Source organism: Megalops cyprinoides, chromosome 4, assembly GCF_013368585.1.
Source record: "Megalops cyprinoides isolate fMegCyp1 chromosome 4, fMegCyp1.pri, whole genome shotgun sequence".
NCBI lineage: Eukaryota > Metazoa > Chordata > Actinopteri > Elopiformes > Megalopidae > Megalops > Megalops cyprinoides.
In genome coordinates this window covers 2530188-2555967 of record NC_050586.1, presented here as the reverse complement: position 1 = coordinate 2555967, position 25780 = coordinate 2530188, and the positions used below count along the sequence as shown (strand labels likewise).

Genomic DNA, 25780 nt, shown 5'->3' with positions numbered 1-25780 from the left:
ATATTAGACTGAAGAGAACTGGGGTTATTAAACTAGCAGCCACAGTCTTACTTGGACTAATGTGGACACGTGCAAGAGCTTCCACTCAATCAGTCAGTCAGAATGGATTAGTACACGTGATTTGTGTTTTACAAATTAATTGTTACAAAGCAGTGAACAGAATGCATTGAAAAACTCTGAGAAATCCAGAGTCAAATTGTGTTAAATTGGAGCAAACAAATGCTGCTCCTAACACACTACTGAACATCCAGACACAAGCAATTGTGCTGAAAACAAACATGACCTTAATAATGCATGAGCTCCTCGTGTCTGACCGTAATGTGAATTAAAGCAGAGCAAGCTGACTCTGGTGTTTATTCAGCACGGCTTGCGTCTGCATGTGTATGTCTTGCATATATGTGCGCGCGTGTGTATGTGTGAGAGTGTGTGCGTGTGTGTGTGTGAGTGTGTGTGTGTGTAAGTGTGTGTGTGTGTGTGTATGCAGTATCGTTCAGTCCCTGGTTTAGTTTCCTCCTGAATCTGATCCTAAACATTCGAACAGCCTGAAACCCCAGGAGAGGGATGTCAGACCGGTCACCTCCTGTTTGATTCATGGAGCGGGTCACCCACGAAATGCACCTGACAGAGAGGAGAGCTGAGGCTGGGGGGGGGGGGGGGGGGGGGGAGGGGGAAGAAGTGGGAGAGACAAAGGAGGAGAGAGCAAGAGGGAGAAAGGGAGGGAGAGAGAAAAGGAGAGACAGAGAATGTAAGGAGCCGATAGAGAGAAGTTTTATGTTTAAGATCTTGTTGTATCCTGAGCCAGGGAGGGTTGGTCTCGGGCGCTCCTGTCCTGAGATGTTTTGTGAGCAGCAGATAAACCCCTGTCACGCCATTAAAGCCGGACCTGAATGGACTCATAACTCAGCCCTACATTGACATTCTGACACAGCGGTCCTGTACGCTCCTGTTCCATTAATATTTATTACCGTTATCCTTCAGTGCAGGAAGCGAGGAAAGCGGAGGACAGCGATCTGTCAATGCCTGTGTGCAGGACAGCGATCTGTCAATGCCTGTGCGGGACAGCGCTGGTGGCCGGTACCGTGATGCAGAGTTATTGATTAGCATGTCGCTATTCTGTTCTGCGTATTGAAGTCCTGGCTCTTGGTGGTCTGTTTCTGCAGTACTTTCAGCTGGGTGCTCTGTGGAAGTTGCAGTGCCGTTATTACGTTACATTTCATTATTCTCATTTAACAGACACTCATATCCAGGGTGAGTTACAGTTATTACATGTTATCTGTCTCTACAGCTGGACAAATTCTGGGTTATGTTTCTTTCCCGAGGGTATAGCAATAGTGTCCTGGTGGGGAATCGAACCCGCAACCTTTCAAATACAAGCCCTTGCTTCTTACCGCTACGCCACACTGCCACCCTATGTTATATTTATTTATAATGTTAACAATTATTGACGTTATAATGATCAGAATGTTATTCTGGATGTTCAGGACTCTGGCACCATGAGTAAATATTATTACCAGTCTTAATGTGCACCATCATTTCTGTTGTTCATTAATTACAATTGGTTATGGGGGGTACCCAGTTGTCCAGAACAGAGAGAGGCATTCATACCCTGGCAAGCACTGGCGTACCACCAGGAGGGGTATGGGTCCATTCCCAGTTGGGACACTAATAAAAGCACCTTTGCGCTGTGAACTTTATAAATTGTGTAAAATTTGTCAAGAACTGTATCTGAATATGTTTAACACAGGGCCACCACGACTCCAGGCATCCAGAGTTCAAACCCTGCCTCTGTCTGTCAGGACACAGGGTCACATGGGTTTCCGCTGTAGTTTTCTGAATGTCAGTAGGAGTTTTCTGTGCCTGTCTTCGGGAACAGACTGACAAAGCTGTTGTACTGATGTTCTGTGGCAGAGAGACAGCTGCAGGCTGATCCCAGATCAGTCAGAACCTCTAGGGAGAGAAACCCCCTATCACCACCATACACTGACTCGTGTGACTGATAGCTCAATAAATCAGCGAGAATAACACTCACTGACCTTTGTGTGGAGACTGCAGTGGGAAGGAAGGCTGGTGGCTGTGATGGTGATAAGCAGGTCTTTCCTGAATGTCCTGGTCATATCTCCATCACACTGCACTCACAAACACTCAGTGAGAGGCCCCCTTTCCAGACACTCTCAGCTGCGGTGCTTTCCCCAGCGGTGCACTTTGTACTGGCCTAATGTGTCTGAGAGGCTCGTCTTTTTTTATGTCGCTTGTGTTTAACGGATGTCTCTCTCTCTCTCTCTCTCTCTCTCTCTCTCTCTCTCTCTCTCTCTCTCTCTCTCCCTCTCTCTCTCTCTCTCTCTCCCTCTCTCTCTCTCTCTCTCTCTCTCTCTCTCTCTCTCTCTCTCTCTCTCTCTCTCTCTCTCTCTTCCCCCCAGGTGATCTCAGCCCTGTCCAGAATCTCTCATCACAACATCGCTCAGATTAAAGGCATCAGGTACGTCTGTGCAGAACCTTACCCCAGGGGAACGCCTGTGTGCTGGTTCTGCGGGGAGCCATGCTGGGCCAGCGGATGGTTTTGCATGGTCCTGGTTTTGTCCAGTCCAGCTGTCTGTGAATACACAATGGAAGGCAGTGTTGGGTCCATTGGTAACACTGTCCAAATCAACCCATGATTCCTCTCAAAGCTTTTCTAGCCAACCCCATACTGGTTAAGATAGCCAGCTAATGAGTGTATTGGAAGAAGGCCTAACCTACATGTATTTGTGTGTGTGTGTGTGTGTGTATATGTGTATGTGTTTGTGATAGATGGAAAAACTAAACACTGGAGCCACTCACTGGCAAACAGGGCCAGCTCTCTCCATCCCCATTATGGAAGTAGAACACAGGCCATCAGCTCTTGTGTCTTTCTTTTATATGTGTGTATGTATGTGTGTGTGTGTGTGTGGGTGGGTGGATGTGTGTCTGCTTGAAATACTGAAGTGTCAACACTCCTTATCCTCCAATCCAGAACTAAATACTGAAACCTTAAAACTTTGAAGCCCTAAAAACGACCCTTAAAAACCCTGTTCTTCCCTCTCCTCTCTGTGTTGCTGTGATATTGATCAGATGCGTGTCTCGTTGTAAAAGGGTGTTTTCCTGCTCTGAAAAGCTGCTGGTGTGTTGCTGTGATATTGATCAGATGCGTGTCTCGTTGTAAAAGGGTGTTTTCATGCTCTGAAAGCTGCTGGTGTGTTGCTGGCCCTCCGGCCGTCCCAGGCGCATTGATTGAGTTTAATTGTGCAGATCAGCACAGCGGGACGGCGAAGTGCACCTTCCCTGGCAGCAAGCAGCTTGATATTCTCCACGCAGATCCCCTGTAATTTAATTACCGCCGCAGAGTAATGCGGCAGGGTTTGATTGGAGCTGCACTCATCACGGCCGTCTGTCTTTAATTAAAGCAGCAGCACGCACTCCCTGAAGGAGCGGGAGCCCGGTGCAGCCCGGGTTACTGCAGCGGTGGGGGTCTCAGCCCTGCCCCGTCCTGCTGCCCACCCCCTAGCCCCGCTCCCAGCCCCACCCACAGCCACTCCCATCCACTGATAACCCCGCCCCCAACCGCATCCCGGCCCCGCTCCCATCTCCCGTCCCGCAACCAGCCCCGCCCCCAGCCCCCCCTCCTGTCTCTGTGGCAGGCCTGACACTGACGAGACACGAAGGTGAAGTTTTCGGGCGGGGCGGGTCAGGGGAATCAGCCTCCCGGCGCTCCGGTGTGTGTCCTGAGTGGTGTCTGTGTCAGAGCTGGCGTCTGCATGGACAGATGACCCCCCCTGCCCCCCTCCCACTCTGTGGTGAATGTCACTCTCTCCGGCCCAGCGTTGGTGACAGATGACACACCTGACACAGGGGGGGGGGTTTCGTCTACAGGGAAAGCGCTGTGGACGCTGGCCTCGGGGGACAGCCCGGCGTCCCTGCCTGTCACATCGCTTCCTCCTGTTACTGCCACTATGGCAACGCCCTGTCATGTTCCCCCGGTGTCAGGCTGAGTGCTGATCCCTCCTCAGAGACAGCCAATCAGAGAGGTGCTGTGAGTAAACCCCAGGCTGCTGCAGCCAGTCAGAGGGGAGATGAGAATATACAGCTATGGTGATGGAACCTGGCTGACTGACACATGGAGGAAAATTTGGTTTTTCTTTGTGAATCAAAGCTTTTTATATCCTTATTATGTGTAAGAGCTATAGTGTTCAATATATAAAACATACAAAATATACATATGTGGCTGTCTCAGCTTTCTGGCAGTTTCCCGCTCATGCTGTTTAAAGTTAAACTGAGCGTTCACACTTTCCTGCATTTCCGTGAAAGCTTTATGAGTGCAGTTCAGTATCATTTTCCCCGGACAGCCCTGACAAGCATCACTGAGCAGCCATTGATCACTGTTGGATAATCATTCCACGTTTTCTTTATGGGAAAATTCAGCTCATGCCGCAATGTGAAAATGATACCGCAAACACTGAGGGGGTGGGAGGGGGTGTAATGAGGGGGTGGGAGGGGGTGTAATGAGGGGGAGGGAGGGGGTGTAATGAGGGGGAGGGAGGGAGGGCGTGTAATTAGGGGGAGGGGGTGTAATGAAGGGGTGGGAGGGGTGAGCAGAAAGCAGGGGAGGGGGCAGCAGAAGGAGTAAGTGCTGCGTAAGGGCTGAGTAAGAGAGTTACATTCGAGGTCCAAACACTGCAGCTCCTACCAGAGCAACAGATCACATCCACCAAGAAGCATTTGGGTCTGCTGTGATTTGACTGATTAATAAACATGTTTTTGTGACAGAAGTTTGATAGATATCGCTAAGTAACTTACGGCAGTAAACATGCTCTCTACAATGGCTTGTTTGCGACGCAGCCGATGACAGCACTGAGGAGTTGTTAGCTCCCACAGCTCTTTTCTCAAACCTTTTTCGGCCTGAGCGGATTGCGCAACACAAATCGCTGTGTTACTGACTCACACATAGTAATTACTCTTTGGAAGGCATTGACTTCAGGAGCCGTGCAGAGGGAAGCTGAAGTCCTGAAACACAGGGTATGTTCAGTGAGACTCGGTGACATAACGACAGGTTTGCATCCGAAACCCACAGCAGAAACACCTCCCGGCGTCTCACTGAATATTTCAGCAGCTGGTTCCTTTGTGTGTGGAGTTTTGACACTGTGACACCGTGGTCTTGTGGACACAGTGTGCTTTACCGAAGGTGAGGCAAGGAAGCAGAGCTAAACATAAATCTGACACTGTCATTGGAAACAACCTCTTTTTCAGTCGGCTGCCAATGCAGGAAATAACTTATCAGGATTTATGGGGAGTCACACAGCTGATTGTACTGCAGAGCAAACTGGGCACAGTGACTCACTGTAGATCGTAAACACAGATTCACTGTAGATGGTAGCCATGGATTAACTCTAGATTACAGACAGATGTCGGGCTGAATGTCCTGTTCCACTCACTGTGGTCCCCAATGTTTCTGTACGATGTGCAGCCGGTAGAAATGTTCAGCACGTCCTCTCCTCAGTCTCCAGGAAATGTTCTGCCCGACTTATTGCTTTAGATGAGATCCGACAAGAAACAGAGACAGATGCGTAAATCATGTCGGCCCGGGAGAGTCGGTGTGAAGAATCTCCCGCGTTCAGCAGTGAGAGACGTGACAGGGAACCTGATGAGAAGCAGAGTCACGCGGGTCACGCTGTAGGGTGTGAGGGCTTCTGCTGCGTAAACACAGCGGTGGGCTGGGTGCATCTCAGAGCAGTGTCCGTGTTACATTACATTCACTTAGCAGACATTCTTTCCCACTGCGACATCTAGCACAAGAGAATAGAAGTGTATCCATTCAAATTAAATGAGCAACAATATCAGACCAGGCTAACAGCACTCCCAGACCAGTGAGTGTGAGCACAACACCATTCAAGCACTACCACAACTTAACTTGTGCTAACCTGAAGCTAGACAGCGTGGAAGAGGGAAGTCGAGTACAAACACTACCATACATCACACAGTCACTAGATCACAGTGTCCACAACACATCATGGTACCACAAGCAAATAAACAGCAATTAATACAAGTCACAGGCGCTTGGGGGTTATTGCCAGGGGGTGCTAGTGTTATTAGGGGATCATCCCTATAAACCATATTCATCACACGACTGTAGGTGTCCCCTACTGGCAAAGAGCGGACAGTGTTAGGGGGCAGTGAGGATGGATTGGGTTGGTTTTTGGTGAATCTCCAGCTGAATTAAGCCTGATTTGGAGGTTTTTTCATCTTTGATCTTCCTCTCGTTTGTATGATGAGACACAGCAGGAGCTAAAAATGTCAGAGCGTTTTACTGTTGCTTGGTTTGCAGGTCTTAATTAACAGTAGTGAAATGCTTCTTAAAATCCACACCACCATGTTTATGCTGATTGGTGTTATCTACACCCCCCCCCCCCCCCAACGGGTGGCTTTTTATTGGCTCAAATGGACCATTTCACAATTTAAAGGCTTTGAGGAACAGATTTGTTTTAAGGTCAATTTCCCCTTTTTTGGCTGAGAAGTTCAATTACCTAGAGAAAAGCTGTTAAATTATATGAACTGAAGTCTTTTAATGTAGCTTGGAGTAATTCCTAGAGCTTGAAGCAGTGCCTTGAATATTTAACACAGTGTCTTTCTGCCTTTGAAGGTCATAGTTCATATTCACTATGTGCACATTAATATGGTGTGAAGTAGTGTTGCTGCCATGAATCTCTGTTAGGCACTAATTCTATGCAGTGATATAAGGTGATTATGCTGTTATGATCACATCTTAGATCTATTTGTTTAAATACAGCTGTACACTGTGAGTCATCTGTTTTCAGATACTTCATCTGATTTGCGTTTTTGTGCCTGAGCGTTTGTTCCTGGTTTGATGTGCCTGTACAGGTGCAGCCAGTTAAAGACTTAAACATTAAGTACATGAATATTCTCTGTTCTATGGTGTCTGTTGTCCTCTCGATGGGAGAATGGTGGATTGGCAGTTGTATGCTGTTGGTTCTAACCCCGTCTCTCCCGGTGGGTTGTGTGTTCCAGGCCCTTCCCCTCGGAGGACACGGTGGTGAATGAAGACGACGTGTACCGGAGCCTGGAGGAGCTGGCAGAGTGAGTGTGCGACCCACCAGTAACCGAGGCCTTGACCAATCACTTGCTGATACTGCTGATGTTTTTTGTGCTTCATATGTGAGAGTGTATGTCTCTGGGGAAGAGTGTGCAATACTAGTCAGTATAGAGCAGCAGTCAGAGCAGCAGTGTGGAGCAGCGGGCAGCAGGGGTGAGTGTGGAGCAGCGGGCAGCAGGGGTGAGTGTGGAGCAGTGGTTAGTGTGGAGCAGGGGTGAGTGTGGAGCAGTGGTTAGTGTGGAACAGGGGTGAGTGTGGAGCTAGTGGTTAGTGTGGAGCAGGGGTGAGTGTGGAGCAGTGGTTAGTGTGGAGCAGTGGTTAGTGTAGAGCAGTGGTTAGTGTGGAACAGGGGTGAGTGTGGAACAGGGGTGAGTGTGGAGCAGTGGTTAGTGTGGAACAGGGGTGAGTGTGGAGCAGTGGTTAGTGTGGAACAGGGGTGAGTGTGGAGCTAGTGGTTAGTGTGGAGCAGTGGTTAGTGTGGAACAGGGGTGAGTGTGGAGCAGTGGTTAGTGTGGAACAGGGGTGAGTGTGGAGCTAGTGGTTAGTGTGGAGCAGTGGTTAGTGTGGAACAGGGGTGAGTGTGGAGCTAGTGGTTAGTGTGGAGCAGTGGTTAGTGTGGAACAGGGGTGAGTGTGGAGCAGTGGTTAGTGTAGAGCAGGGGTGAGTGTGGAACAGGGGTGAGTGTGGAGCAGTGGTTAGTGTGGAGCAGTGGTTAGTGTGGAACAGGGGTGAGTGTGGAGCAGTGGTTAGTGTGGAACAGGGGTGAGTGTGGAGCAGTGGTTAGTGTGGAACAGGGGTGAGTGTGGAGCAGCGAGCAGCTTCTCTCATTACTCTGTTCAGTGGTTCCTGGTAGTTTCTGATGCTGCTGATGTTTCTTTAAGAGAGGGCCACTGTAGTTATTCCACTAAAGGGAGCTGTGCTAGTGCACTTCTGTTATTATGGGATGGCTGGATAAAGTCAGCCAGGCAGGGAAAACGAGAGCAGTAAGCACTGATCTGAGAGCAGTGTGTTTGGCTGATGAGGATGTCCTTGCTTGGAAACGTCTCTGTGCGTCTGTCCTTCAGGCCTCCCCGGCGTTCTGTCAGCTGCTGCGCCAGCTTGCACTCGCCGCGTTTATATCTGCAATTAGCAGTGATGGTCGTCCTCGGGTGCGAAGCGGTCCTGCAGGATAGCGCCCCGCGTCTCTGTGATAGCCGCTCTCCTGTCCCTGCTGCCGCGTGTTCTTCCCTTTGATGTTCCGCGTTCGCGGCATTCTGGGCCAACGCCAGTCGCCCGGGAGCCGGCGGGCCGTGAAATGAAGCCGTCAGACACGCTCAGAAGGGCACGGGCTTCAAAGCGCTCGTCCAGGCGCGAATCGGCGGCAGAAACGATTTCGATTTTACTGCTCGGAGTCGCAGCACCAGGCAACACACCTGCCCCCCAAACCACCCCCCCCACACACACACGCACACACACACATGCAGACATGCCATGAACATCCATGTCAGCCAGAATGCCAGCCAGTCAAGCTGCATAAAGTCATAGCTGGCAGACAGGCACGGGGAAGATTTTGAAATATATAAATGCTTGCAGCTAATGATGAATAAATACCACTCGGATCTGTAAGCTTCTTCTAGCTGTATTAAACCCACTGGCCAAATGTCAATCTGCTCAACCCTCCAGGAGTTAAACAATATAATAACCACTTCATCCCTTCATCTCAGCTAATGGGAGACGCATGAGCTTAAATGATTTGTTCTCTGCAAATCTCCCTCTTGTGCTTCAATGTGTGTTTAAGCGCTTCTCTGACTGGCAGCAGTGTTTGAGGGGAATCTCTCTTTTACTGTAGGGATCACACTAAGGAGAGAAAGCTACCTGAAAAAGGATACCTGACAACCTTTTAAACATAGAACTTTATTGTCAGTGGAATGCCTTTTTACGCCAGGAGGAGCAGAGGTCGGTTGGTTTAGTCCTGTGAGCTTCGGGGATGTGAGGCGTCCTGTCAGACACGTGTCCGTCTCCACGGGGAGGGAGGTGGTGACATGTTAACGTTTGATCTGACTGACAGGCAGTCTGAGCTGGAGGACCCCTCACTGTACATAATACAGAGCATTCCTGAGCCCAGTCTGATTCCTCCAGACAGTCATCTGTGAAAATACACTGGAGGAGAGAGAGGGAGAGGGAGAGGCAAATATACATTTTAAAAATTCCAATTTGGCAGAATCCCTGCCGAGTGCCTTTGGCTCTCTGGGGGTAGGGGGGGGCCGCGGTTTGGGGGTGACTCAGTGGGACCGTCCCTACAGTGTGTCTGTCATCACCTTCTGCTCTCATAATTTACTTTATCATGGTCCACTTTCATCTGTTATACTCTACATGATTGACTCTCATGTTCGGCTCTTTTTTAACGTTTCTCTCTGAGGACTTAATTCTGATGACAGACTCAATGCGTTGTAAGTGTCCATAGGACACTGGTGTTGCAGAGCTAGATGATGTTAAAGAAACACATTTAGACACAGAAGATGCTGCAGTGTTGGCCGCTCGGCCTCCAGGACTCGGTTTGCTCCAGAGTGGGGCCGGATCTGGAGTGTGTAAAACGGGGGGGAGGAGGGTGAGGAAGTGTTTTCTGTGCTGTTCGCTGTCGCAGCAATGAGACGCTGTGCTGTCAGGCCACCGGCCACGCCTCTCCAGGGTCATCGCAAGCTCAGGACAGCGGAAAACATGATAAACGCAAAGCCCCAGGGAGGGGGGGGCGGGGCCGATCGTCCAGCCAATCAGCACAGAGGAAGGGTGGCCTGACGGGCGCAGTGGAGCAGCATGGGGGAGTCAGCCATTGGTTGGTGGGTGCCTTTGACCGTGACGCTGTGTAGCTGTGACTGCGTACACGTTGCCAGTGTATGTAGCACAGCAGAAGCCAAGGTGGGAGACTTTGCTTCAGGGTAAGACAGCAGTGCACCAGCCAGGAAGTGAACCTTTGACCCCTCAGTGTGGCACACTGCTGCCGCAATGCCTGTGAGTTATGATGTCAGCAGCATCGCTGGCCCTTTGAAGGAGCATGGACATAAGGCAGGTGGAGTCAGTGCAGGATTCATTCCTGTTAGTGTTACATTAAGGCCACTTGCTAATGTGATATATTTAAATACATAAATGAGGGCAGCCCAGAAGGGCTCCACAAACAATACTCATTCCATATCAGGTGTGTGTGTGCATTTGTATTTGTGTGTGTGCATTTGTATTTGTGTGTGTGTGTGTGTGTGTGTGTGTATTTGTGTGTGTGTGTGTGTGTGTGTGTGTGTTTACAGCTGTCAGAGAGCGTTTGTACAACCCATTTCAGCAGTGTCAGATAATGCTGGTGAGTTGTATCACTTCCCATCAGAGCCTGTCTGCTGTCTGGGGGGGGGGGGGTTTAGGGGGAGGAGTGGAATGCCCCACTTCACCACGCCCCACCCCGCCCCATCCCTGCCATGTGGCTGTGACAGGGAGGCCTCGCTGTGAACTCTCCCCAGATCTGCGGGTCAAGGCCAGGCCAGCGCCGCGGAGGAAAGACAGAGCCTAATGCAACCCGAGCCCCTGACCGTGAGGGGAACCCAGCCTGCACTGCACTCAAAGCAGGAACAAAACACACGGAGAGCCTTGGTGCTCCTGAAAAGCTGCTTCCTCCCGGCTAACGGGGCTGATGGGGTCTGGGAGACAGCTGAGCAGAGTGTGCTGATCTCCTCGGGGGGGATCCAGGGAGCCCAGAGTGAGTCAGGGCCTGCTCTCCGGGCCTCTGCCGCGGTCACGCTCTACCGCTGCTTTAGTGGCTGAAAGCTTTAGAGCCATAAATTCAAATATGCTCACTCTCTCCTGTTATCTGGTTACACTTTGGCTGGAAATGCACTCCTGAATCAGAGGAGGGGCTTATGGAGCTCTAGGAACCAAAACAGGTATTAGAAACAATCCCTCCTGGCACAAATCTGGGAAAAACAGAATCGATGTTAGGTAGGCTTGCCTTACCAGAAGCCTGCTGGTTTCGGGGGAGGCCCTCCCTGGAGGATGAGGGCGCAGCTGACACTGGGGTGGGAGAGGGGGGCGTGTCTGCCAGGGGGAATCCTGGGACATGCGCCTGGGAGGAGAGGCACTGGGCCGACAGTGACGTGAGTCAGACGAGCGAGCGGCCGCGCTGTTCTGTGAGTGGTGGTGTGGTTCACGGTGCGGTCGTGTGGTTTGCGGCGGTTACGTTGTTGATGACCGCAGTTGCGCGGTCGTCAGAGCGGGCATCTGGTCCTTTCACCTCCCTCATCCCCATGTGCCTCCCAGCGGAATGTGGAATCTTTACAGCAGGAGATTCTAAATTCTGAAAGCAGCACTTACTGACTCGTTACAGAGTCTCCCTCAAAGCAAAGTTATAAATATTATCCAGCCTTTAAGGCTTGTTATCAAAAATCATTTTCTGGGACATTAGTCTTATGTCTTCTCATCTTTTAACGTGTAGCGTGTGTCTGGTGTTAACTTTACTGCACTGACAGTGGCTGCTGGTACCCACAACCTTTTTTGCAATACATCAGCGATTTTGGAAATGTTTTATTTTATCGATTTAATCCAGAATGTGAGCCATTTTTCAGCTAATGTACCTTTTGGCTCTCAGTGCTATACAGCTGAAGCAAACAGCTTTATGCACTTTGAGGCACTACCTCCAATAATATTTGAAATCAAACTGGTACTAAAAAATGACTAGCAAAACTGATATACTGCAATCTTCTAGTCTCCCACAGACATCCCTTGGTGAGATCATTGTTTGCATATTGAATGTATTTGTAGCCATTTTTTATTTTATCTGTAGCCATTTTTTGATTGATGCACCAATACCCTAAGCTAACACTAACACTAACACTAACGCTAAAGCTAACAGAGAGCACAGGTCTCTGTCCTTCAGTGTGATGTGCTGGGCCAGGTGACGTAGAAGAACGAGATTAAAGTTGAGCCCTCAGGGTGCGTAGCGGTTAACTGCAGAAATGAGAATTGACCGACACTGGAGCTTCCTAATGAAGCTGATAAGCAGAGGCAAATTAGCGTGTGGAAATAAGCTCCCAGTGTGTTATTGTCTGTTTTTGTCTGGTTCTGTCATTCTGCTTCTAATGCCCTTGTTCTGATACGCTGGGTCTGAGACACTAGTTCTGATGTGCTGTTTCTAATGCTCTTGCTCTGATGTTCTGGTTCTGACGTGGGTTCTAACACCTTGTTCTGTGATTCTGGTACCAGTGTGTAGGCTGTAACACCCTTGTTTGAAGGTGTTGGTTCTAACGTGCGGGTTTCTAACTCCCTTGTTCTAAGGCTGTGTTTCTGCATTTTCCCCCCAGCGAGCACGATGTCGGCGAGGATGATATCTATGACTGCGTGCCGTGTGAGGAAGACGACATCTATGAGGACATCATCAAGGTGGCGGTGCGACAGCCCATGGTGAGAGAGAGAGTGCCTCCCTTTCCGACCGGTTTCTACTCACAGCCTGCTGCAAGAGTGGGAAGCTGTGCAGTGCGTGTTTGTTTTTAACCAAAACTCATGTTAGTCGTTTTCAATTAATATGGAAGTTGTGGTGACATTTCGATTTACCTTTTTGCTTTTCGTTGAAATACAGAGAACCTATGTTTTTAGTCACCCAAATGAAATTTGAAAAGAGTGTGACTATCTGCTGTAACTATGAGTGATGCATGCATGTGAGCTGAGCGGATTCTGTAATGATGTGTGTGGCTTTGTTCTCTTAACGCTGCAGATCAGGTACATGCAGGTAAGCACCGCATGTCCAGCCTCTGCTGCAGGTGTGACCTGCAGGTGTGCTGGAATCCTCCACCGTCTCAGTCTGGGCTGCTCAGTTTAGTCTGGAGATCTGCATTTCAGCAGGCTTACTCCTGCTCTTTTAGACACTAACACTCAATCAATTTGAGAACTTATTAAATCAAGGAAATCATTAATGAAATTAGGTGTTTAAGGGCTTGGCAAGAACTAAAGTGTCTGCAGACACTGCGGCCCTCCAGAACCAGGGTAGAGTAGCCCTGCAGACACTGCGGCCCTCCAGGACCAGGGTAGAGTAGCCCTGCAGACACTGCGGCCCTCCAGGACCAGGGTAGAGTAGCCCTGCAGACACTGCGGCCCTCCAGAACCAGGGTAGAGTAGCCCTGCAGACACTGCGGCCCTCCAGAACCAGGGTAGAGTAGCCCTGCAGACATTGTATGCCTACAGACCCAGGACTTAGTGGCTCCAGATGATTTCTTTCCCAAATGAAGTTTATTTCATGTGTCCCTTTTGAAATTATCAGCCAGTGGATGAATATGTGTTTTACTGCTGTGACACTATTTGTCTGTTTCCGTCAGGAAAGAACAATGCTGTTTTCAGTTTTCTCAACCCACCGCAGGTGGCTAAATACCTTAATCCTACTGAAACACCAGAGGCTAATTGAGTCCATGCCATTCATAGCTCGTATTTTACTCTTTAGCCTGTGAAACAGCTGTCTCTGCATCTTAACTTTTGAAACTGCTCTATCGTCTCATGTCTTTGGTTCACTTGGCTCTTGTTCTAATATTGATTTTTCCTCTCAATAAACCATTTTGTTCAACAGCAGTGATTATTTCACAGTTCCTACTTTAACTTGAGCTCTTCTAAATTACTTGCACATTAATTCCACTTCCCTGGAAGTTGTTTTTTCAGTATATTTTACTCTATGTTTCATGAGCTGTAAGTCGCCTAATGTAGTCGCCTCTGGTGTAAGGCTTAATGCTGATTGTAATGATGAACTCCCAGAACAGCTTTAGCTGCTGGTTCTGCCTTTAATTGAATATATGTGGTGTGTGTTCACTCTGCCCTGCTGTAATGGCATTATGCTTGCTGCTCATAAATTCATACGAATGCAGATAGTTTTGCCCTGGCCTGACCTGGCCCCCCCTAAAGCCCACAGGTTCATTGGTACTGTGTTAGCTACTTTTCTAACACAGATGGACAGTTTTCACCATGTGATGGACTGCAGCGGACAGCAGTTTAAATCATCCACATTAAATTATCTTTAGATCATCTCTGTTATGAGTTCATGAGCTCATTACGTTTAACAGATTGCATTGTGAATGTAATCAGAGGGTGTCTGTGGCCTGTCTATGCAAACACAGTCTTAGTGAAAGGTGTGGTCCCTGTGTTTTGCATGCAGGCTGATTTTGTTTTTATTCGGCATGCCTCCCAGTCTGCACCGCCCTGTTAATGTGCAAAATGTTGGTTAAACGTTGGTTAAACGTTTGTGTTCTGATGTGGGGGCAGAAAATGGGCATGACGGAGGATGACAAGCGGAACTGCTGCCTGTTGGAGATTCAGGAGACAGAGGCCAAGTACTACAAGACCCTGGAGGAGATCGAGAAGGTGGGTCCAGCAAGAGGAAGCTCTGATCTGGCCTCTGGGTCACATCTGGATCATGCAGCTTAATGTTCACTTTCTCTCACAGGGTCAGAGTTCAAACCTTTACTCTCTTTTATCCAGAGAAACTTACAATGGCTAAAATGTAGGAATTAGGAAATGGTATGATGTAGATCTATGTGTGTATGTGCGTCTGTGTGTCTGTGTATGTGTGTGTGTGTGAATGTGGGTACACAAAGTTCACTTTAACTTTGAAAGTAATACAACTTAAAGGCAGTTGTTATTTCTTGTGAGTTGGACATAAGTACTGTGTATTAATCATTGTGACTTTTTTCCAGAGTTACATGATTCCACTGAAGCAAGTATTAAATCCACAGGAAATGGAAGCCATTTTTGTTAATCTTGAGGTAGTCCAAATGTTTTTTTTTTGTTGGTTGTGTTTTGTTGGTCTTTGTGTTGTCCTGTGTTGATCTTTGTTTTGATCCTTGTGTATTGCTCTGTTGGGTCGTGGCTTCTTTATTCACCCTGCATGCTTTGCTTTGCTGTATATTGCATGTTTTGATTGTGCTTATGGTCGTAACTTACCTTTATGGTTAGAGTTGCAGTCCTGGCCTCTGATTATGGTCTTGATTTGAGTTTGTGGTCATGGCCTGTGCTGATGGTTGTGTTTTGAGTTTGTGGTCATGGCCTGTGCTGATGGTTGTGCTTTGAGTTTGTGGTCATGGCCTGTGTTGATGGTCATGTTTTGAGTTTGCAGTCATGGCCTCTGTTTTATGGTCGTGTCCTGTCTCGTTCTGCAGGAGGTGATTAAGGTGCACTTTTCCTTGCTGAGAGCCATCGATATGAACATGATGAGTGGGGCCAGCGGACTGGGGAAGATCTTCCTGGACTTCAAGGAGCGGTCAGTGCTGAGAATATCACTGACCATCTGCAGTCTAACACAGAGATGCACAGCCTCATCACCAAATGTCTCTGAGGGCTCCGGCACACAATAATATTCCGATCTGTCACACACATACACACAGATACACACACACACACATGCACATGCTTGTACACACACACACATACACACACATGCACATGCTCGTACACACACACACACATGCATACACACACACATACACACACATGCACATGCTCGTACACACACACACACACACATGCTTGTACTCAAACACATGCAAGATTTTTCTTTCATTTTCTTTACTACTGCATAAGTTTAGAACATACTCCATTTAATATAATTCAAATACTCCCATTGCAATTTAATAAACTTAGGGTAAGTTCTTTTTGGCTCAGGTCTAAGAGAACATTTTCATAAGAGGAGTAAGCATTGTTCCCTGGATGTTTATCTTTTTGGCTCAATCCGTGGTGCATTGTTTTCCTCAACCTAGATGTGTCTAGACATGAATGTCACAGCATAGGACAGAGAGAGATATTATTAGCCTTCATACCTTGACTGGTCCTCCTCTTCCTCCATGCAGGCTGTGTGTGTTACAGAGAGAGGAAGGTGTTCTGAGGCTGACGGTCTCTGCTGTGTGTCAGAGAGTGTTAACACTGCGCACAGTGCCTTCTTCCACTACGCTCTAAAACGTCTCTGGCCCCAAGGGCAGGAGGGGGATGCACTCGTTTGAGACAGTGTTCTCTTTAAATAACACACAGTGCAGGGCTTCCGAATGTGAGGCAGCCTCACCGGAGGGCTGACTTTTCAGCGTGGAGGGTCAGAGGAGCGGGGGGGCAGGGTGGAGGTAAAAAAGGACGAGTCCCAGGGCAGCCCTCTGCTGGACGTGTGGGGGTCCTGTCTTCCTGTTTCCCCCTCCGGGGGCGCTGGGATAGCTCCACTCATTCCAAGTGCAACATTCCGTGTCACCCCAACACCTCCTTACATCTCCCCTGAGGGGCGGGAAAAAGCATTTTAACAGTCAATGTTTTCTGAACAAAAATCTCTAACTGCATTAGTAATAGGTTTTAGATTGATGCTGGAGTGAACCTGCCTTAGACATGAGTTTTTGATTGATATTACAGCAATTACGATCGATCGATGTCACAGAAATTGCATTAGATATCCCCCAAGTCAGGAGAGAAGTCTCTAACTTTGTCCTTCTGGAGTTACCAAGGCTGATATCACTGTGGAGATACTGGGAGGAGCTGCCCTACTCCATTTAAAAGTTGAAGATTTGAATCTTCCCTGCCAGGCGAATTAACTCCCACCTAACACACACACACACACACACACACACAGTCAGAGTGTGGCTGTGGGGTGTAATTAGCGCTGAGTTGGTGTGCAACTTGCGTAATCAGCCATTTTGTTCCCTGCTTGTTGTCGGGCAGAAGCTAGAGACAATGCTGTTTTCCTGTGGGAGGAAGAGCTGCTGGAGCAGCAGAGATTCAGTGCGCATTAAACAGCGGGACAGGAAGCTTCCTCCAGCGTGGCTCCCTGCATGTTAGCCCACAGATATCTGCCTGGCTTCTGCTCTGCATACAGGCTGCTGTGGGCCCATTTACTACACCCAGCAGCTGCCTTTGCTGATTATAAACATGCTTCTGATGGCGTGCTGGGCCGTGTCCCATTTGGAGCGCGTTTGCTAAAATTAGGGGCGTAAATCAGGTACGCCACATTTTACAGCCCCCACCTGCCACCTCATTTGCTGGATCTCCTCCGGTTTAAACACTCTTTCGCTTTTTTCACAAATTTCACTCACGGCCTGCTGTAACCGCCTGGGGCACTGAGGAGAAACTCTGACAGTGGCCCATTATCCCGTGTGTGTCTATTACTTAATTGAGACTGGTTTTCCCACTGTGTCTCTAGCTGATCTGAGACTAGTCTTCCCTGTTTACCTCTAACTGATCTGAAGCCAGTCTCTCCTATGCTCTTATCCGGAGTGACTTACAGATTTGTCTCTCTCTTGTCTCCAGGCTGCTGATCTATGGTCAGTACTGCAGCCATATGGAGAGTGCTCAGAAGACCCTGGACGAGCTCATCGCCTCCCGGGAGGATGTCAGGATGAAAGTGGAGGTGCAGTACAGTCTCATATTCACCCAGTAACTTCCCACTTTACCCATCACAGCAAACAAGCCCGGCTCGCCCGTCACAGTGACTAACTCACCCGGCGTGGATGTGTGTGTTGCAGGAGTGCACCAGGAAGGTGCAGGAAGGGAAGTTCAAACTGCAGGACCTGCTGGTGGTGCCGATGCAAAGGGTTCTGAAGTACCACCTCCTGCTGAAGGTGAGACACGCCCCACCTCACAGACCAGTGAGGTGGTCACAGACGCCCCCTTCCTCATAGATCAGCCAAAAAACACGCCCCGCCTCATAGATCAGCCAAAAGACACGCCCCGCCTCATAGATCAGCCAGAAAGACACACCCCTTCCTCATAGATCAGCCAAAAGCCATGCCTTACCTCATAGACCAGCCGAAAAACACGCCCCCTTCCACATAGATCAGCCAAAAAGACACAACTCTTCCTCATAGATAAGAGGTGTGTCTTTTGGCTGATAAGCCAAAAGACATGCCCCCACTCTCATGGACCAGCTGAAAGACACGCCTCTGTCCTCATGGACCAGCTGAAAGACACGCCTCTGTCCTCATGGACCAGCTGAAAGGCACGCCTCTGCTGACTCCAGTCCCGTGTAAAAGACATGTGCCTCAGATTAATGCTTTGTAGGTTCAGGCAGCTGCACCTTCCTAATTAAAGGATGAGGAGTTGGATCGGACAGCAGAGCGCATCTGTTATAATCACAGTACATGCAGCCACCCCACACTCCCCTGCTGTGCAGTCAGGGAGGTGCTCACTGGAGCCCCAGCCCAAGGCATGCTGGGACACGCGTGCATGTGTGGTACTCAGCCTGCGGGCCCGCTCTGCTTGTGATGTTCTGAGTTTGAACCCTGCTGGGAGCCTGTCTGTTTCTGGTCCGGCAAACTCAATTCCCAGAGACGCCGTGGAGCGAACATCACAGAGGCTTTAAAGAGACACCCATGGATATGACACTGTATGTGATGTGAACAGACAGCATGATTGCATATGCATGCTGGGGCTACTGGGGCAACAGAGGGGGTGGAACTGAAGTATAACACTGTGCGAGTGTAATACTGTGAGTGTAGTAATCTTTAACACTCTGGGAGTGAAGCAGTGAATGACTTTTAACACTGTGTGAATGTAGCACTGAATGGGTTTTTACACTGTGTGAGTGTAGCAATCTTTAACACTCTGGGAGTGAAGCAGTGAATGACTTTTAACACTGTGTGAATGTAGCACTGAATGGGTTTTTACACTGTGTGAGTGTAGCAATCTTTAACACTCTGGGAGTGAAGCAGTGAATGACTTTTAACACTGTGTGAATGTAGCACTGAATGGGTTTTTACACTGTGTGAGTGTAGTAATCTTTAACACTCTGGGAGTGAAGCAGTGAATGACTTTTAACACTGTGTGAATGTAGCACTGAATGGGTTTTTACACTGTGTGAGTGTAGCAATCTTTAACACTCTGGGAGTGAAGCAGTGAATGACTTAACACTGTGTGAATGTAGCACTGAATGGGTTTTTACACTGTGTGAGTGTAGCAATGTTTAACACTCTGGGAGTAAAGCAGTGAATTACTTTTAGCACTGTGTGAGTGTAGCACCGAATGGGTTTTTACACTGTGTGAGTGTAACACCGAATGGGTTTTTACACTGTGCGAGTGTAACACCGAATGGGTTTTTACACTGTGTGAGTGTAACACCGAATGGGTTTTTACACTGTGTGAGTGTTGTTTTATCTCTTGTGGATCAGGAGCTGTTGAGTCACACTGCTGAGCAGCCAGAAAGGCAGCAGCTGAAGGAGGCGCTGGAGGCCATGCAGGTGAGTGGACGGCTCCAGCTGTCCATCAGGCTGAGGGGTGGAGCCAAGCTGTATAGAACACTGGAGTATTATTTCTGAAACCCAGAATGAGGCTGATTGCTGTTTCAGGTTAAGGCGTTTCAAATGAGTAAAGCCCACAGCTGTAGAAAATGAGATTAAATTAGTGAAGGATCTTTGGATTCCAACCTTTAGTTTCTCCTGTTTTCTCTGAAGGACCTGGCGATGTACATAAATGAGGTGAAAAGAGACAACGAAACCTTGAAGAAGATCAGCGAATTTCAGAGCTCCATTGAAAACCTGGTAAGCGTGGAGAGGAGGGGTCCCCTGGGGGCTGCCTCTTGCCCCGCTTCATTAGTGCTGTTTACAGCGGGCACTCTCTCCTGCCACTCACGCTGCTTTATCTCTGCACGCGTGCCCCGTCCTCTCCCCTGAGAGATGTCAAAATTTCCCCTCTCTCCCGTAGAACCCCCACCCCACTGTCTCCCTCATTTGCAGTTTCCTCAGACTAATGAATAATTGACACCCCCGGAGTAGTGTCCCGGCCCGCGCGGAGTTGAGCTTTAGATTGGTGTGAATTGAAAATGAGAGCAGTGTTGGCGAGTTTCCCTCCATCAGGACAATTAGCCTCTGTGGCGCAGGTTTGCTTAATGTTTATCTCCAGTCTAGCTGCTTGATGAGCAGGCGTTCTCCGGGCCCTGCATGATATTGCTTACAGACTATTCATATCGCGTCTCAGACACAGAGGCCCCCCCCTTGCCGGTCCACGGTCGGGGGTATTTGCGCTCGAGGGGTTGTCTTTCAAATCGGCTCCCTCTGCGTCTCTCAGCTGGAGTATGTCTGCAGAGTGTGCCTGTTTCAGAGCCCGATAGGGGCTGACAGCCTTGTCCTCACTCAGCAGGTGAAACTGGAGCAGTTTGGGAGGCCAAAGATGGACGGCGAGCTGAAGGTGTGCTCCATCGTCAACCGCACCAAACAGGACAGGTGAGGCCAGGATCCCACAACCAGGCGCTATCAAGTGCAGCCGTGGGCGACCTGTTCTTCAGTAAACTCTTCTGTGATTGGCCTGGATGTGTCATATGGAGTTCCAAGAAGAATCAGAGTTGAGTTTGCATTGAATGTAAGGGGAGAAGATGCAACTCTTCACACCATGTGAAATGACCAGGCCTCACAGAAACGGGATCTGTCTCCTCTGAGCTAAGCTGAGGCGGAGGTGCTGGAACTGAAGCACAGTTTTACTCCAGAAAACCGTGAAGCTCACCGTGGGTGTGTCTGCTTGCAGGTACATATTCCTGTTTGATAAGGTGGTGATCGTCTGTAAGAGGAGAGGCTACAGCTATGAGCTGAAGGAAATCATCGAGCTCCATTTGTACAAAATGACAGACGACCCCACGAACAACCGAGACGTGAAGAAGGTGAGAGATGCTGCTTCTCCTCAGCTTCAGCGTCTGAAACAGCACCTCAGATTTCCTCTTTAGTACACAGTGCAACTAAATGCTATGTATTTCATGTTCACAGGCAGTATGTTCATTAAATACGTACTGTAAATATCAGCCCTAATCTGACCGTTTCTGCATGTGTAACAGAGTCTCTTTTCTGTTTTTTCCTTTACCAGTCAATCGGGAAAATGGTAAGTTGATGCAAAACTTTATTTGCAAGTTTTGTGTTTTAAATATTACACAGTTGTCTTCTGAGATTTCCTTTTTATGCATCTCTCATTCCACTACTTTTACTTTCTCTCTTTTCTCTCCCTTTTTCTCCCTGTCTTTTTTCTTTTTCTCACTCCCTCTCCCTCTCTCCTCTCCCTCTCTCTCTCTCCCTCTCTCCCTCTCCCTCTCTCTCTCTCTCTCTCTCTCTCTCCTTCTCCCTCTTTCTGTCTCTTCTTCTCTGTCCTTTTTTCTCTCTTTTTCTTCATCTCTTCCGCCCTCTCCATCTCTCCCCATCCCTCTTTCTCTCTGTTTCCACAGTGGTCCTATGGGTTCTACCTGATCCACCTGCAGGGGAAGCAGGGTTTCCAGTTCTTCTGTAAGACGGAGGACACTAAGAGGAAGTGGATGGAGCAGTTTGAAATGGCCATGTGAGTGAGAGGAGCTGAAACCTGAGACCGCCGCACCACAGCATCTGTTCAGCACAGTTATACACAGTTTAGCATCTGTTCAGCACAGTTATACACAGTTTAGCATCTGTTCAGCACAGTTATACACAGTTTAGCTGTTTCCCTTTATAAAGCAGGATGTCTGTACCGCCACACAATCACAACAGGCCTTAAAATAAAAGGGTCTCCCATTTCTCTGTGTGTCTGTCTGTGTGTTTGTTTGCCCCTCAGGTCCAACATAAAGCCAGAGAGAGCCACTGCCAACCAGCACGACTTCCAGATGCACACGTTTGACAAGAACACCAGCTGCAGGGCCTGCAAGATGCTGCTGAGGTGAAGAACCAGCTGGCCTCCTCAGACACGCCCACCATGTGGCCACACCTACCACTGAGTTACACCACCATGTGGTCACACCCATCACTGAGCCACACCCACAACTGAGCTATACCCAATACTAAGCCAAGCCCACTATGGACCCAAACACACTACTTATCCAAACCCGCCACTGACCCAAATCCATTGACCAAACACATTGAGCTGAGCCAAACACATTGACCCAGCTCAATGGAATCTCTCACTTTCTAGCAGTCCTCTAAGCATAAACCGACAAGCCCACAGAATCAACCTCTTCATTAAGAGCCGATCGTTAAGTCTATAATTGCTTCTACAGATCACTCCTGCAAGCTCTGCTGGAGTGTGCTAGCGTGCTGTCACACCGACTGCTGTAGAGATGTAGGTTTCCTGAAATGAAAGCATTTCTTGGGAAGTTTAATCCACAGACAGGTGCCCGAGCGGCTTTGTTACTCACGCCTGGCTGTTCCTGCAGGGGTATCTTCTATCAGGGCTACTACTGCTCCAGGTGCGGAACAGGGGCCCATAAGGAGTGCCTGGAGGTGGTGTCCATCTGCAAAATCAGTGAGTCCCCCTCACCTTCCCCTCTGCAAGCATCACAGGATCGCACTGTCCTTCATCAAGTGGTGTGGTAGCTGGATTGAACTGGCTGACAACCCCCTCTGTCCTTCCTTCTTTCTTTCTCTTTCTCTCTCTCTCGCTTTCTCTCTGCTTCCAGGTCCAAATGATGCAGTAAGTTTTACATTTTTCCATCCTTGTGAATGTTGTGACATTGTCATGTTTCATTATCAGTGCCTAAATTCTCTTGAGTCTACTTCTTTTATGAAACTATACACTGAATAAAATTGCTGCAGGTTATCTTTCCCTGAAATGGTGTGTAGTATAATACACTCTAAGACTGTGAAATAAGCTATTCATTGTCCTCCTCTCACCAATTATAGACAATGTGCTTTAAATTGCTGCTCCGTGATTAAGTTTGTAATGCCGACTTGTTTGATAAATCTGTTTCAAACAGGAATCTGGACCACCTGCCGCAGGTAAGAATTTCCCTGTGTTACCCTGAAACAGCTGGGTTCTCTTTTTAATTACATTTCTTAATGACTCTGTGTTGTTATTGGAACACAGAGAGCAAAGGGCTGGTTTGCAGTCAGCTCTCTGCTGCCACACAGTGGGCAATAGGCTGAACTTCAGGCCACTTGGGCTCCACTTACTAAGGATGAAAGGTTCATAATGACCGCCTCTGAGGGATTAAATGTAAGCATTCCCAAAACATAAAATCCAAAATAGGCATAATGAGGGTGTGGGAAACATTAACTTGCATGAGGAGGGATGCGATTTAAGCTAAGATGTGAGCGAGAGAAATGATTCAGTCTGAATGTCTTTTAAAGGTCCAAAGATGGTGGCAGCTCGGAATTATCACGGGACCCCGGCCCCCCCCGGGAAGCCTGCGCTGTCCTTCCAGACGGGCGACGTCATCGAGCTGCTGAAGGGTGATCCCGACAGCTCCTGGTGGGAGGTGAGCTGGGCAGCGGTGATCAGGGTCAGCCTCAAATTCCACAAAACCACCCCCACCATGAGACGGTTTCACACTTTCACACATACACACACATGCACACACACACACACACACACACACACACACACACACACACACACACATGCACACACACACACACAAAGAAAATTCACCTAAATTCAGTACCAATATGTTTCTCTTAACTGCACTAGTACTAATTACACTAGTGATTAATTTTAATTTCTAATTACTGTGTGAGTATGTTCCCATCCGAGCCACTCGTGCAGACTGTTTAGACAGTGTGGAGTAAACAGTATGAGAAGCTTAGCAGAAACAGCTGAAGTTTACATTTAACTCTGTGAGCGCTGATTTCCTGGTCTCTCAGGAATGCAGCACACACAGTTAGGGCTAAATATAAGTATTGTTTGCCAACATGCGCAGTTAGTGCTGACTTTATGCACATTTGTGAGCCTTCATGCGCAGTCATTGTACTGGAAGCAGGAACAGTGTGGGTTTTGTGTTGCTATTTACCAGGGGAAGCTCTTCCAATCCCAGAAGACTGGTTTCTTCCCCAGCTCCTGTGTGAAGCCCTGTCTCGACCCAAAGGTAACCCCGTCTAATCTGATTGGACTGGGGAGGTGATGACACAGAAATACACAGAAGTATCAATATCAGACCTGTGTGAAACAGATATGATATGTAACAGAAAAAAACTGTAACTATTGCTTTCTGAAAGTTAAGGCTGAAAGGCCTTCATGGTTTGACCAAATACTCTACGGGTTGCGTTCATAGGAGATGCTTTGTCAGTCTCAGTCTCTCCGATTTCAGCCCTGATTTTAACACTGAACACTGACCTACTGCCACACTGACTCTGTCCCCAGCCTCTACAGGCTCCGCCCAGTCGCCAGTCCTCCAAAGAGGTGGATTATAATGTCTACCCATGGTAGGCCACAAATATGTTTGTTTGTGTGTGTGTAGAGCAAGTAAACTAGGTGTTTATTTTCGAATCCAGGCACAGTCCACCTATATGTCCTTTTTATAATTTACTTTTACAAATGTAAATGCTTTTTTTTTTCCAAGTTTATATACTCTCTTTTCATTTTCATCCTTGAGGAATAATTTTGTATTTAAAATTTTCATTAATTGAGATTTTTTGTATTTTGAAATTATTTCCCAAGATTAAAAAAAATGCTCAAATTCCCCCATAAATATTGAGGTGATTGTGTCAGATGATTCTCTCCTGTGACCTGGTGCGATTGTCTCTCACCCTCCTGGTGTGATTGTTCTGTGATCCATGTTCTGTGCTCCGCTCAGGTTTGCGGGGAACATGGAGCGGCAGCAGGCTGACAACCTGCTAAAGTCCCACAGCAGCGGAACCTACCTGATCCGTGAAAGAACCGCAGAAGCAGAGAGATTCGCCGTCAGCATCAAGTGAGTGCGCCCCCTACAGGACTCACTGATCACTGGCACTATCACAAAAAGCGTCACCAGAGGACATTATGTGGCGTCATAGTGGTGTTAGAGTTGGGTCTGGGATTGGTGTTGGGTCTACAGTTAGGGCTGTGTGTAGAATTGTGTTTGGGCTACAGTTAGGGTTGGGTCTAGGATTAGCGCTGGGGTTAGGGTTAGTGTTAGGGTTGGGTCTAAGATTGGTGTTGGGGTTAGTGTTAGTGTTAGGGTTGGGTCTAAGATTGGTGTTGGGGTTAGTGTTTTGTTCGGAACTCGGTTAGTGTTAGGATTGCAGCAATGTTTGCTTCTGGGGTTTGCACAAAATGATCTATGAGAATCTTATTTTCCACTAAAGAAAAGGGCAAAGACAAATAGTGATTCACTCACGCTCATGTGAATAAGGTCATATCAGAGAGAGTGGCAGGATTGTTTCATTTGAAACGCTGCTAATCCAATCACACTGTTACTGCACCCGCCATGGCATCTTCCCCTAATGTGAGTGAAACGGGTCAGCTGTGGGCTCTGTGCGTGAGAGAGCAGAGTACAGTGCGGTGCAGTGCACTTTGCTCCACTCTGTGCTGCACGTACAGAGTTACGGATATGAATCCTCACAGTGTCCCTGCTGTCCGACATGCAGTCATTCAGAGGGTCTCTCTCCTGCAGGTTCAACGATGAGGTCAAGCACATTAAAGTGGTGGAGAAGGACAACTGGATCCACATAACTGAAGCAAAGAAATTTGAAACCCTGGTGGTAAGAGCTCATGTGTTCTATATGTACATACAATATATGGACAAAAGTATTTGGACGCCTGACCATTACATTGTAATGACATTGTATTCAAATACATATACTTTAATATGGAGTTGGTCCCCCTTTTGCAGCTTCCACTCTTCTTGGAAGGCTTTCCACAAGATTTTGGAGTGTTTCTGTGGGAATTTGTGCCCATTCATTCTGTAGAGCATTTAAGAGGTCAGGCACTGATGTTGGACGAGAAGGCCTGGCTCGCAATCTCCGTTGCAGTTCATCCCAAAGGTTCTCGATGCGGGCCAGTCAAGTTCTT

At 48.2% G+C, this 25780-nt stretch overlaps 1 protein-coding gene across 1 annotated transcript in view; it reads left to right on the top strand.

The window, feature by feature from the left end:
* Positions 1-25780, top strand: part of LOC118776051 (guanine nucleotide exchange factor VAV2-like) — an 88641-nt gene that overhangs the window by 61556 nt on the left and 1305 nt on the right. The window contains exons 3-26 of the mRNA XM_036526125.1: positions 2418-2476; positions 7036-7104; positions 12436-12535; positions 12846-12860; positions 14375-14473; positions 14806-14874; positions 15268-15368; positions 17387-17486; positions 17602-17697; positions 19243-19311; positions 19525-19611; positions 20207-20292; positions 20591-20723; positions 20924-20938; positions 21276-21385; positions 21635-21736; positions 22230-22318; positions 22473-22486; positions 22770-22791; positions 23143-23270; positions 23805-23876; positions 24152-24213; positions 24585-24701; positions 25383-25470. Coding sequence (XP_036382018.1) covers positions 2418-2476; positions 7036-7104; positions 12436-12535; positions 12846-12860; positions 14375-14473; positions 14806-14874; positions 15268-15368; positions 17387-17486; positions 17602-17697; positions 19243-19311; positions 19525-19611; positions 20207-20292; positions 20591-20723; positions 20924-20938; positions 21276-21385; positions 21635-21736; positions 22230-22318; positions 22473-22486; positions 22770-22791; positions 23143-23270; positions 23805-23876; positions 24152-24213; positions 24585-24701; positions 25383-25470 — 1902 coding nt within the window. The remainder of the gene's footprint in view (positions 1-2417; positions 2477-7035; positions 7105-12435; positions 12536-12845; positions 12861-14374; positions 14474-14805; positions 14875-15267; positions 15369-17386; positions 17487-17601; positions 17698-19242; positions 19312-19524; positions 19612-20206; positions 20293-20590; positions 20724-20923; positions 20939-21275; positions 21386-21634; positions 21737-22229; positions 22319-22472; positions 22487-22769; positions 22792-23142; positions 23271-23804; positions 23877-24151; positions 24214-24584; positions 24702-25382; positions 25471-25780) is intronic.